Raw genomic sequence first — 14,155 nt, forward strand, 5'->3', positions numbered from 1 at the left:
CACGCTTATTATTTTGATTCACGCTTATTATTTTTGGATCCGTGACCGCAATACTTTTGACAGGATTTTGATACCATATATAACAGCCTTAACTATAGCTTAACTTAAATATCATTGAACCACACCACATTATTTAGAGTCTATATTCTTGTGCTTTGTTGCTTTGTGCCAAGAGCAATATTTTTTTCTGTATAAACCATGTTTTGTTTTTTTTTCATAATTGAATTATTGAGCTAGAGTAACTTACGCGTAGCTTAAGTGCAAACATAATGAACTGCTGATAATGCCTCTAAGACTTGTACTGTATTTTAACCATGTAGTAAAAAAAGATTATGTCACAAAATAAATGCATTTTTTAAAGGGGGAAATGTCAACAGAAACATGATAAACAGAAAGTGCAGGAGAAAATTCATAAAGCATTTTAGAAAAAAAATACAAAGACACTGAAAACAGGATATTTTAATTTCAATTAAAGCTAAATTTAAATTGTATTCTATTTAACCCATTAAATTAAATGGAGGAATACAGATTGGCTGATAATTTAATAAAAGGCAAGTATTTAAAATAAAATTTGTTTTTACACATTAAACAGAGCCTGTCAAATAACATGATTAAGTTCAGTATACTGTTTATTAAATCAGTAGTGAGTCATGGGGGCACATATGGCATACAAATGGCATCGTTTCCTAAAAAAAAGATCCCATAACTAACAGAGCCACAGACTGACAATATCAAGTCTGTTTCAAACTATGATATAACAAATTGTGTATGTCACAGTGGTTTTCAACACTGATCTGAAAACTGTGTAACCTGGATTTTTCTTCTCTCTTTTACAGAGAACTAAGGCCCCATTGACCCGCTCCGACAGTGCTGGTTCTGAGGATAACTATGTGCCCATGAATCCTGGCTCATCCTCATCTCCTCTCAGTGCCGCCCTTGCTGACAGTCCCAAAAATAATTACATTCCCATGAGCCCAGGTCCTCACCATTTTGATTTCCCAGGATTCTCTGCAACGTTGCCCGCCAGGAAGGGCAGTACAGCGTCATTATGTCTCCGACCTGGCCGACTGAGTGACGTCACACCACCACCAATCAATCGCAACCTTAAACCCAACAGGACAGGTGGGAGGACATTGTCACAAAAGTTTGTGTTTACAGTGGCACTAAAAAGCATTTAGAATGTCACTGAATTAGATAACAAAATAAAAGCAAGTGGCACTTATATGAAAATAAGATTATATGAAAATCAAGTAAGGTTGTCAGATATAAAATGATAAAGCAATAGATATACTGTTTAAAATGAAGACAAAAAGAGTGTTGTGACATTTTGTGGTTGTCAAACGTTATATGTCCATAGTTAATGTGATGAACTACACCTGTAGTTACTATGCTAGGACACCTGTGTGAACTTGAAGGGAACTGACTTAACCTTGACAAAAGTTGTTTAAAAGTAATTGCAAAAATTGCTAAGAAAAGTAAAGATAGTTTTAAGAAAAGCTGTAGCATCATTTGCCTGTAGATACCACTTGCTTTGATATTTTGTTATCAAATGCAATGACATTCATACAAGTGTGGCTGAAGTGTCATAGAATTTATCTTTGGCTTAATTCTGGCATAATCTTTCCTGCGGTGTTGGATGGAATGAAAACTCAATGTAGATTATAGAATTTAATAGTTAAGCCAATTGTGTCTCTGTTTTCAGCAAAACCAACACCTCTTGACTTGAGGAACAATGGCATTATTGATGAACTTCCCTTCAAGAGCCCCATCACCATGTCTTGGACCAGACCAATGTGAGTGCTTGCACATCTCCCCATTTAGAAAAGGACAGTTTTGTGATATGATCGTTCAAAGCTACTTTATTAATTTATAAAACAGTACAACTAAAACCCAATCTACACCAAAGGTGAGAGACAAATTGCAATGCAACAAATGTAGATAACTCCCATTACACAGAACAAAAGCAACAAAGCTTGTCTTCTATGCAAGCGTAGCAACATTGGGCACTTGCAGTGTGTACTCCAATGGATCAAGGTTTGGCTGGTTAGTATTGCCCAGTTTGCCCCTGCTGTAGATGCTGTAACTACACCATCTGGACCCAAAAGCAATCTCTAAAGACTGCCATTCAAAAGTCAGCTTATATTCTGACAAAATACATCTTTTGGATGGGTTGGACTTATACTGCATATTTACTTACATATTTTTTTTCCCTGTCTGCTGCCTTTAACGTCACAGCTCAAGATAGTTGCTAAGAATGGGAATGTTGCTGGATAGCTATGGAATATATAATCAGGTTACCGTGTAAAAAAAAATTATAATTTTTTTTTAATCAATGTGTTCAGATGTTCTTCTAATTACTATTAATATCTTAATCATTGTGAAATAAAATTAAAAAGCCTAATGTTCTTTTAAGTTAACTATATCTCAGTTAAGTATTTGTATAATTTGTGGATCACAGTGTGCTCTGTTCTCTTTGTTTTCCTACTATACAAATAGACATTGAAATTATCTGATATATCAAGAGAGAAAATCACCATTGATACATGTGATATGTGTGATATAGTTACAGGACAACTGGGTTACCTTGTCCAGCACAGGTGAAGTCATTTTTATTTGTATAGCGCTTTTCACAACACACATCGTTTCAAAGCAGCTTTACAGAAAATCATGCATTAACAAAAAATTAAACTGTAATATCTATAAAGTCTTAGAGTGATCATTGTGTAGTTTTATTAAATATGATTGTAAATTGTGTATAAAAAATTAAATAATTAAATAATAATTGTATTTAGAACCCCTGTGAGCAAGCTGAAGGCAACAGTGGCAAGGAATACAAAACTCCATAAGATGTTGGTTAATGGAGAAAAATAACCTTGGGAGAAACCAGGCTCACTCTGGGGGCCAGTTCCCCTCTGGCTAAACAACATGAATATAATGCCAATATTAGTTATTTGTGTGCAGTGCAAGTCATGGTTTAATATTTGTAAACTAAAAAAATCTGTTAAGGTCCAGTGTTTAAAAAAACATTTTTTATGAAGTGTAAGATTAATGACTAATGTCTTTGAAGTCCATCCTGGATTAACTGCATACATTCACATAGATGCATTGTCCTTTGTTAGTTGGCTGATGAGGGCTTTTGTTGGCAATTAAATGATAGTCTTTGTATTCCATTTCAAGAATGTAGTCCATCAATAGACAAAGGTGATGCAGTCAGAGATCAATGAGGTGCATCGCAGTTCAACCGGCAGGTCATTTCGGTGAGGTTTGGAGGGGTCCATCTTAAGTCCAAGGTTCAGGCAGTGGCATATGAAATATCCGATGTCTTACAGTTGGAGTTGGCATCAGTTCATCCTCTGATGTCCATCGTAAAAGACTGAAGTGATGTCTGGCTAGTACCGGCTGTAGTTTGTCATCATCACTCAGCGACACATAGAAGTGGAGTCCAACACCAAGCAGAAACGGAGCTGGATCTGGCCGGCTCTGGTAACCTTGGGATATGAGACATGGAAACAAATAGAATAATATTAGCGTAGATGCTTTTCAATTTTATGTAGAGTTATAGATCATGATAGATGTTTCTGGTTCCGGCAGACCTAACTAAAGTAGCCTAATTGTGAGTTGATGGATAAATTAGGTGTATGCCTGGCTAAATAGATGAGTCTTTAGTCTAGGCATAAACTGAGTGAGTCTGTCTGTGTCGCAAACAGTGTTAGGGAGACTGTTTCATAGTTTAGGAGCCAAATAGGAAAAGGATCTACCTCCTTTTGTGGATTTTGATATTCTAGGAACTATTAACAAGCCAGAATTTTGTGATCATAATGAACGTGATGGAATATAGCTTTAAAAGCTTTTTATGTAGTTAACAGAATTTTTAAATTAATACGAAGTTTAACAGGTAGCCAATGTAACGACGATAAAATGGGGCTAATATGATCATATTTCTTGGTTCTAGTCAGCACTCCGGCAGCTGCATTTTGAACCAACTGAGGTTTATTTATTGAACTTGCAGTACATCCTCCCAGTAATGCATTACAATAATCTAGTTTTAAGGTCATGAACGCATTCATTAGTTTTTCAGCATCAGCAGCAATGTGTCGTAACTTAGCAATATTTCTGAGGTGGAAGAATGCAGTTCTACAAACATTGGATGGATTTTCAAAGGACAGATTGGTATCAAATATAACACCTAAGTACTTCGCTGTAGAAGACAACTTAACAGTACATCCATCGAGAGTCAAATTATATTTTAGCGGCTTATTTTTAGAAGTTTTTGGTCCAATAATTAGTACCTCTGTTTTGTCGGAATTGAGTAGAAGGACATTTCTGGCCATCCAATCTTTGATTTCATTGATACACTCTGCTAATTTGGATAATTGTGAATTTTCGTTGGGTTTAGAAGAAATATAAAGTTGGGTATCGTCGGCATAACAGTGGAAACTTATTCCATGATTCCTGATAATATCTCTGACGGGAAGCATGTATAAGGAGAAAAGCAGAGGCCCTAAAACTGATCCCTGTGGCACTTCATTCTTAACTTTTGTTTGATTTTACAATTCCTAGTTTACACATACAAAGTGGTAGTGGTCTGATAAATAGCACCATGCTAAAACAAGTCCACGAATGCCAACATAATTCTCCAGCCTATTCAAGAGAATGATCGTGATCTATCGTTTCGAAGGCAGCACTAAGATCTAAAAGCACTAGAAGAGAATTGCAGCCACGATCAGATGATAAGAGCAAGTCATTTGTAACTCTTATAAGTGCAGTCTCTGTACTGTGATGAGGCCTAAATCTTGACTGAAATTGTTAATATATATACAATTTCTCTGTAGACATGAACATAGTTGGGAGGACACTACCTTTTCTAGTATTTTCGACATACATGGTAGATTTGAAATCGGTCTGTAATTAGCCAATTCTCCAGGATCAAGCTGTGGCTTCTTAATAAGCAGTTTCATAACTGCCATTTTAAAGTTTCTTGGGACATATCCTATGGATAGCGAAGAGTTAATAATATTAAGAAGAGGTTCTGAGATTACAAGGAATACCTCTTTTAAGAGCTTAGTTGGTATTGGATCTAACATATGTGTTGTGGCTTTTGATTTTTTGATAAGTTTGTTAGCTCTTCATGACCTATGACAGTGATGGATTGAAGTTGCTCGTGAGGAACATATGACAAGACAAATTCCTTGTGTGTATATGCATACTTGGCAATTAGGCTCATTATGATTCTGTTTTAATAGCATAAGTTGTCTTTAAATGCATAAATAATATGACAAATATGTTCGCTTTTGGCAGCAAAGTATATTTACGGTACATATCAATGAATTGCACTCTTCGTATGTCAGCATTTCACTATGAATACTAGAAATGTCCCTCCCCCAGTCCTGAAATGGAGAATATGATCTAATTGGTTGAAAAATATCACATCCCAGCTGAAACGAATGTTCTGATTGGTTGTTCAGCTGAATCAGACAGTCTGTCTTCCCCATGCCATCAGGTCAGCACTCCTGCCTCTCTGTGCGCTTAATGAGAATCTCTTAAATAAATCAAATCCACAATTTATTTAAAGGTGCTGTGGCATTGCTTCAGTAGCTTGAAAAGTTATGGATCAAAAGCCAGCTTGTTATTATGGTGGCCTTTGATACGTATCATTACTCATTTTAGGTGAAAATACACAAAATCCTTTTGAATAAAAATAGGTGGGCATATGGCGTATGCTTGTGAACAGTATGTGTTAGATTACACTACTGTTTCTCTGTGTAGTCAGCTTTTTTGATTACAATGGGAATGATCTAGTTTTCTTGGGTCACGTCAGCTCCTTTCCATGTAGATTGGGAGGAAGAGCAAAACCATGACAAAATAAAGGAAGCTTATTTTCACCTTATCTATTTTTGGTCAACTACACCAGGCTTTGGAGAATGTGTTTAGTGATTAGCTTTGCTTTATTGTACAGGCCTATGAATTCCATCTCATCACAGCACTGTCGGCCCATCTCCACCCAGAGCATCACCAGCACTGATTCTGCAGACAGTGAGGAGAACTATGTGGCAATGGTGAGGGCAAGACTTCAAGCTTAGTACTTTGACCATTCATGATGTGTGAACCTGGCTTGAATGTGACAATTGCAATTATTTTAATACACACTATCAGAAGAAGTGTGCAAAAATGGTACCTTTAGGTATACAACAGCTTGTCACTGGGGCAATACCGTAGAGGATACACCTACTGTATAGTCTGCATGTCAGTTGGAATGTATTTGTACCTTATCTGTCATAAAATGGTACATATTATTACCTTAACCCTAGTCTTTGCAGAACTTTCGGACCCATTTAGAACCATTTTAAAAACGGGTCAAAATGACTCGAAAGACCAAGGTAGGGTTAAAGTGTAAAGAAGGTACTGTGGGTGTACTTTTGAAGGTACTGCCCTAGTGACAAGCTGTTGTATCCCTAAAGGTTACATTTTTGCACTTTTTTTCTGACAATTTAATGAGTTTTAAGAGACCAGTTTCAGGCAGTAGTGGTGATAAAACATATGAGTAGGGGATGGAACCCTAATATTCTAGTTAGCAACCAATAACCTCAAATACGAGACTACCTTTCTATACTGTACATAGTTACCAAGTTCCTCAACAAGGCTATCTTTCTCTACTTATGCCATTCTTCCAGAGGGTATAGTTTAGTATATCAGTAATTTCTAAATTAACATGCTATTTTTGTCTTCCATTTAACTTTCAACAGCAAAACCCAGCATCTACCTCCCCAGCAATGAGTGGTACCAACAGTCCTGCTCCCAGGAATTGTGGTAATGTGGACTATTTGGCTCTGGACTTTCAGCCTGGCTCCCCTGGTCCACACAGAAAGGTATGCCTGGTACACTGTAATTAAAGTCATCACACCCACTGCTGAAAAGACCAGTTAAGACCAGCATGAATTTCCATTTGGACCAACATAGCCATTCCAAAACATAGCAGGTGAAGCTGATCCACCAGCATTATCTTTCTCATGAAGCTGGTTGACCAAGATCTTGCTGGTTAACTTCCTGAGACCCGAGCGTGACTGCTGTGTGTATTTTCCATTTCCCTTTTTGATTTGTAACTAGTAGCACCTAATAAACATGCAAAAAACAAAACAAAAAATTCTAGAGCAAATATTTTTCCTAAAACTTTATGGAAACATATGTGGACAGTGGGACTACGTTGTGAAATTTTAAATAATTCCAAGCTATAGAAAGTCAGATTTTTTTTTAAATCAAATAGTTTATTATGTTACCAGGACTGTTGGTTATTCATGTTTTGAGACGTTACAGACATTACATCAGAAATTAGCATAATTAATTCTGATTCAAAGTAATGGCCAGCATCATCCAATCACTGCCAACCATGTTAAAATTAAATTATAAGTTCTGAATCTATGTACTAATTACCATTATCCCATGTCTGCCAAACATGTTGAGTGGTCCAAACATCATCTGCAGCCTAAAACTGAACTTTTGGTCTGATTTTAGGAGTGAATGCACTTAGCTGCATAGAGAGCTACGGTATAGGATGCTCCCTTGCTTCCTGTTTAGTGAATGACTTAACCTTGAGTGTGCTGTCTGTCTGCACTGGTCCCAGAACAGTTCGAAATGCAACTTATTTTCATCCCAGAGATGGGCACTCCAGTTAGAGACTCGGACTCGAGTTGCATTTTTACGGACTTCAGACTCGACTCGGACTCGACCTCAAAATACTTCAGACTTGACTCGGACTTGAGGAAAATGATTCGTGAACATGATGAGTCTTTCGTATACAGACAATATTGAGATAAAAAAAAAAGAAAAAATAATTTTTTTTAACTTGGAATGCGTTGATAAAAACAGTTGATGCATTTATTCATTCAGATGATGATGATGTTTTCGTTCTGTTCTCAAAGCTGATTATAAATGAATGGGGCCATGCAGCTCTCAACCGTGCTACATCTTTACTTTATTTACACATTTGCATTATTCCAAATACAAGTAAATGAAAAACAAGATGATAATGCTTTTATAAGCCGTGGTCTTCAGACAAATTAAATAAAAACTCAGCCTTGCAATGCGCGTGGAAGTGATGAAATCAGGGACAGAAATATATATTTCTATTTCTTGGAAAATGATAATTTGCAATATATTATGACTACTACTACTACTAATAATAATAATAATAATTATATTAATTATAATAATACAAGGTGCAACGGAATTATATTAATAGGGTACTAGTAAGAATAACAAGCTTAAAATTAATAAATAGTAATAAATAGAATGATATTAGAAGTCAGTAGTGCTGTTGTAAGGTTACTTAATGTGAATCATGTATAATCCCTGAATCACTTTGATTTATTATTCCTGATGCATAGTCCTATTTAAAAAAAAAAAGGATTCAGACTCACAGACAATCAATTTTACTGGTCAGAAACACAATTACCTATAAAAGCCCTTCTTGTTATTTACAATGATGCTACCAGTGGATTATTGGTAGAATTATTGTGGAAGTTTCTAAGAAATTCCAGTATTTACTCTTGGCTGTGCAGTGCATTTTTGCAAATAGGATTTTTATGTGAAATAAAATAAATAAATAAATAAAAATGTAAAAAAAAAAAAAAAAACATTTAATGAAAGATGTAATGTTTGGTGACTCGAGACTCAACTCGGACTCTAGCCTAAAGACTTCAGACTTGACTCAGACTTCAGATGAAAGACTCGCGAACATCTCTGTTTCATCTCCATATACAGCCTCTGAAAGCAAATTTTTCAGCTTTTGGATGAACCCAGTGATTCTCAGTGTGATAATGCACAGTAAAAATAGGATTTATAAGGGAAAAAATGTGTTAAAGTTCACATTAGTGTACATTGTGTTTAGCAGCGTGGCGTTTCGCAATAAATTGCTCAAAAAAACAAAAAAACAAATGGAATATCGGATGAAACTCAAACAGGTTTCAAAATAAAACCTAATTAGGTTTCTTACCAGATGTAGTTTTATTGGTGTTTTTCCCAAAGACAAACACCACTGTGGTTGGAGCCATGTTCTTTTGTCACATGACGTGCATCGAAAGTTTAACCCTTTACTGACAGCACAGAGTCTCCTGAACTGAGATCAGTCAGTTTTAATGAATTAATTTATGCGTTGCATATAGCGAATCCAAAATACAATGTCCACGCATGTGTTCGCAGGGGTTGCACAAGGCCTGGTGGGAACACCAGCATCCCACACTAAGGACCAGCATCCAAAACATAACATATGCTAGTCTTTTCAACAGGAAAAAATATCTAGCTTCACTGCTTGGACCCCTAACTAACAGATACAATAATAGGTGCTTGGGCCCCTAATAAAGTGCATATTCCTTTGCAACATAGCAGTCAAATGTTCTAACAAAATGGTTATTGCAGTTTTTCTGTAACCTCACATTCTTGCACAATCTTTACATCTCTTTATCTTTCCTACAGCCATCAACCTCTTCAGTGACATCAGATGAAAAAGTGGACTATGTCCAAGTGGACAAAGAGAAGACACAGGCCCTTCAGAACACCATGCAGGAGTGGACAGATGTGCGACAGTCAAGCGAGCCGGTGAAAGGCATCAAGTCTTGATGTTCAAATGGTCATACACTGGCAAAGAGTGGGCACACTGAAAGTGTTCCTTCATGTCATCCAAAATGCTCTCATACTGTTACACCCTTATTTGGAGAATATTTTCATCCAAACTGATCCCATTCATTTGGTCTTTGGAGGACAAAACCCCCACTGAACCTCCTGGACTGTCAAGCAAAGCATGTTAGACCTCTTTAACTTTTTAAAAGTTCTGTGCAACCTAACTTTAGCTACTTGCTCTCTATGATTGTGAGTCAAGAACCATAAGGGTTCAATGTGAAATGGTGCAGTTACATTCTTTTGGCTTTAGTGAAAACTTGAGTCATTTAAGAAATATTTGACCTGTTAAAAATCATATTTAGAGCAGTCTTGTGAACATTGGTCAGAACAGCACATTAACAAGTCTATGCGTTTAGTCGCTTTGGATATTATAAATTAAAAAATAGACAGGCCATTATCACTCATTTCCTGCTGGCTCGACACCAGATATGCATTTCAAAGTATCCAGTGGACAATCCCTTACTTTGCATGCAGTCTGAATGGGCATAATGTGGCTAAATTGAATCAGTTGGAGTTGTCTGTATAACACATTTCCCTCAAACACAAAGCTTTCCTGGATGTCACTACAAAATAGGCTAGAGCAAACAGACAACAATGCGCTAGTCATATAATACAGCACATCCGATTTGTTGATATCCTTCAAGCCAATGTTTTTTTTTAATTTTTTTATTGTGTTGTGTTTTATTTCAGGTTTTATAGCAAATGGCTTTCTAATTTAAATATTTTCTCAATCACTGTCAGTGAGAGAGGTCAAAATAAACCCATGCTAACCTCACTTCCTTTCAATCAATCATCTGGCTCCAGCAAAATGTAGGGGGAATGCAAGCAGCTGAAGCTATAAATTATTACAGCCATGCTTTATGTCTATGGAGATTACTGGAAGGTCAATACACTTTAGAGGGTGCATGTTTATAATAATACCTTAAACATTAAAGAATAATCCAATGCTCAGTCAAGATTGTTTTAACAGATTTGCATATAGCAGGGATTTGAAGTTAATTTAAGGTGTTTTTTTTTTGTTTGTTTTTTTAATGGTAAAATACATTCTTCTATCCCAGTTTAATGTGCAGAGACAACTTAAGTAAGCTATTTGTTGACTTGCCTGAAGAGTGTGAACACAGTGGCTCTCTGATTCTTTGAACAATGTGGTTTGTTTGAGCAGCCTGAAATGTAAACTAGTGGCTCAACCAATGGCACAAGTCTTGGGCAGGACTATCTGTTTGACTGAACCATAGCAAATGAGCCCAGGATGCAAGGGTAACCGGGTTGGCAGAAAATATGGACAACAGTGCCAATTATGTAGAAATGAGTTTGATGACATTTCTTCCTTTGAAAGCCTAAATTTGTGAGAATACTGTAATATTAGCATTATTAAAAGTTAAGGAGATACCATACAAACATAACTGAATTTAAAAAATATGTGCTTGCTCAAGTTTAGGGACAAGCAAAACCATCAAGAATTGTCTTTTATAAATGTTCAATCATTCGAGAAAGACTGTGGGGAATTTGTCATTTCATTCAGTATTTTATGGTGGGCTGGGACCTCCAAATTCAAGATTTCTATCAGTTTGGGAGACAAATTTTTTACTTTGAATCATTTCATATTCCTAAACCACTTTGTATTTAGTGTAAACTTTACTTACGAGATTGTGAGTGATGTGTACTCATTGCTAAATAAACCTTACATAGATTGTCTGTAAGGCCGAAACATACTTCTAGCTACGCAAGTTTGATTTCATGCGTTGTTGCATTCCAAAATTTGTTAGACCGCAATTCATAACACAATGCAAATGTTGCTTTCTCAACATTAATATCAAAAAAAGATCTTGCACCTTAGTCAAAAATTGTGTGATGTGACTGCAAATGCTTCAATCTCAATACAATCCAAATGGAAAAAATGCAACTCACTTTTATTTATCCACAAAAAGAGGGATTGTGAGCCGAAATATCCAATGCTCTTCTTTTATTATTCCATCAATACAAAAATGTGCAGTTAAAGTGCTCCGTGTGTATTAAAAAACACACAAATGTTTCGGTCCCACTGGACCTTCTTCAGTGTTTGTCTTAATCTACAAACAATGAACACACTTATATACTTCAATTATCCAATACACGTGATCAATTAGTCTAATACAAACACATAGTGATCATATGATCCAAAAGCCCATATCACGTGTTGGCACAGCTATCATCATCTGGAGAGCAAAAAAACAAACAAACAAAACAAACTAGAATTATAGAAAACATGACAAATTAAATTCATCATTAAGACCATGTGGTTGAACCATATCCAATCGGAAAATCCACTTACACTCGGATTGTAACAATTTCTGTTCAACACTGGTATATCGATGCATGGGATGTACCATATCGATTCCACAAAATGACAGTAGCTCTACAAAGTATCGCGCAACAGGTGATTTATTATCAGCTCTACTAATTGCGCTTCTGTGTTCATTAATGTGAAATCGGAGTTGACGATTAGTTTTTTTCAACATACTGAAAGCCACAGGGGCAAGATAGTAAATATATAACATTGACTGAATGACATGAAATAAACTGTCTAATTTTGAATTCTTTCTTTGTAGAATGACTCACAAATTTATTAACCTTTACATTTCGACAGGCTAAACAATGTTGGCATGGAAATAATCCAGTTGGACCTTTTTATTAGCCTGAAACTCCTATCTGAGGTGGCTGTGTCAGCTTCCTCAACATTGCCACAAGGGGTGCTATATTGAGATTTGTGTGAAGCTCTGGTCACACTACACTTCACGCTCCGTTTACTCCCATTCAAACGCATCCAAATGCGAGAGACTAGAAACGCAAGCTCATGCTAAGAAATATTGTATTACACAGCAGATGAAAGTTTAAGTTTGGTCAAATCTGACCTGCAAATCCATATGACAAGAGGACGCATGACCAAGAAGATCGAAACGTCACACGCTGACCACTTGGCCCTATACAAATTATACTTATTTCAAAGCTGCATGTTTTATTATTGTAGTAAATTGAGTAGACTCAATATTTTAACATTTTGAATATAATATTATTTGTTATCTGTGATGTATTATTTACTAAAACCAGAAGCCCTCCCACATGACATCATATCCTGGTCCGTTGCGCTGTCTGAAAAAATTGTGTGTGCTCAAAGCCTAGTGTTACTGCCCCTTGAACTGTCCACTTCTACATTGATTTTTCACTTTCAAGCCAACTACTGTCATGGCGATGCAACAGTTTGAAGAGAAAATTGCTGTGTGAGTAAGTTAAAATCAGTATATGTATAGCAACTTACCAGAATAATAACAAATCCAGTTTAATGGCACAGACGTTTGAAGGTAACTCTATCGCCCCCTTGAGTACTGAAGTTTGTTCCTGCCATGGTAATGCAAGAACGCACGTTAAGCATGTTCAGACCGCAAATATGTTTCGGCCTTTAGATTCAGATCCCTTCATACTCAGTGGTTTATTAAAAAGAAAAAAAAACTGCATTACAAGACTGCCATTATTTTATGATGTTAAACTTTGTGGAACACAAATTCTGTTACGACTTAACTCTGGCATTGGCCTTAGCAGTTAATTACCATGCTTATGTGAACAGTTGAGTGTCTGAAATAGGTTTCTTAATGTCTTTTTCTATTCTGAAAAAAATGTAATGTATTGTAATGGGAGAGTACAAGTGAATATAATACTTGTGTGTGAGCTGTAGTAGTTTTTTTTTTTTTATTGTAGTTTGTTAAGGGGTCTTGTGAAATCAGGGCATGAGAGAAAAAACTACTTTGACAAAATGTCAGAATTTTTTTTTTGTTTTGTTTTCTGTATAGCATTTCTGTTCAACTCTTGGTCGCTTGTGAATTAATTTATTAATTTATTGTGTTTTGCAGGTGGACAAAATATGTACAAAGTATGCATTTGTGGCTCTACTAACATTAATTTATGCTATGTGTCTTGATTTTGTGAAGCAATATTCCAAGCAAAGCCATTAAAAGTTTAAATGTGGTACATTTGAGATGTTTTTCCTTTGTTGGTGTTGGTGTTATTGTTGTTCCATGATATTGTACTTAAAACTTTGAACTAAATAAATTGCAGTGCAACCAAACCACTTTTATCCATAAAACATAGTGCAAACCATTAAATTGTATATTATTATAATACAGGTTGAAATACTAGACCCACTGTCTGGCAATAGCCTGTGTTATACATTCATCAATTAGACAAATGGTTAAAAGCAGGGACATTCACAGAAAACAAAAGTTGTGTCTTGTACATTTGTACATTAGTTTATGCACAATCTAAAAAATTGCAGTCGTACAAGACAAAACATTTGTTTTCTAAATGTCCATGCTTGTAACCATCTGAAAGCTGAAAAATTTGCTTTCAGAGGCTGTATATGGAGTTAGGATGAAACAGAGATGTTCACGAGTCTTTCATCTGAAGTCTGAGTCAAGTCTGAAGTCTTAAGGCTAGAGTCCGAGTTGAGTCT

At 36.0% G+C, this 14,155-nt stretch overlaps 1 protein-coding gene across 1 annotated transcript in view; it reads left to right on the forward strand.

Annotated features, from left to right (window-relative positions):
- gab2 (GRB2-associated binding protein 2) overlaps positions 1 to 13,671 on the forward strand; it is a 155,909-nt gene extending 142,238 nt beyond the window's left edge. The window contains exons 6-10 of the mRNA XM_051665286.1: positions 837 to 1,122; positions 1,703 to 1,793; positions 5,957 to 6,056; positions 6,744 to 6,866; positions 9,469 to 13,671. Coding sequence (XP_051521246.1) covers positions 837 to 1,122; positions 1,703 to 1,793; positions 5,957 to 6,056; positions 6,744 to 6,866; positions 9,469 to 9,612 — 744 coding nt within the window. The 3' untranslated portion in view covers positions 9,613 to 13,671. The remainder of the gene's footprint in view (positions 1 to 836; positions 1,123 to 1,702; positions 1,794 to 5,956; positions 6,057 to 6,743; positions 6,867 to 9,468) is intronic.
- Positions 13,672 to 14,155: the final 484 nt, after the last annotated feature.

This window comes from Myxocyprinus asiaticus, chromosome 31, assembly GCF_019703515.2.
Source record: "Myxocyprinus asiaticus isolate MX2 ecotype Aquarium Trade chromosome 31, UBuf_Myxa_2, whole genome shotgun sequence".
NCBI lineage: Eukaryota > Metazoa > Chordata > Actinopteri > Cypriniformes > Catostomidae > Myxocyprinus > Myxocyprinus asiaticus.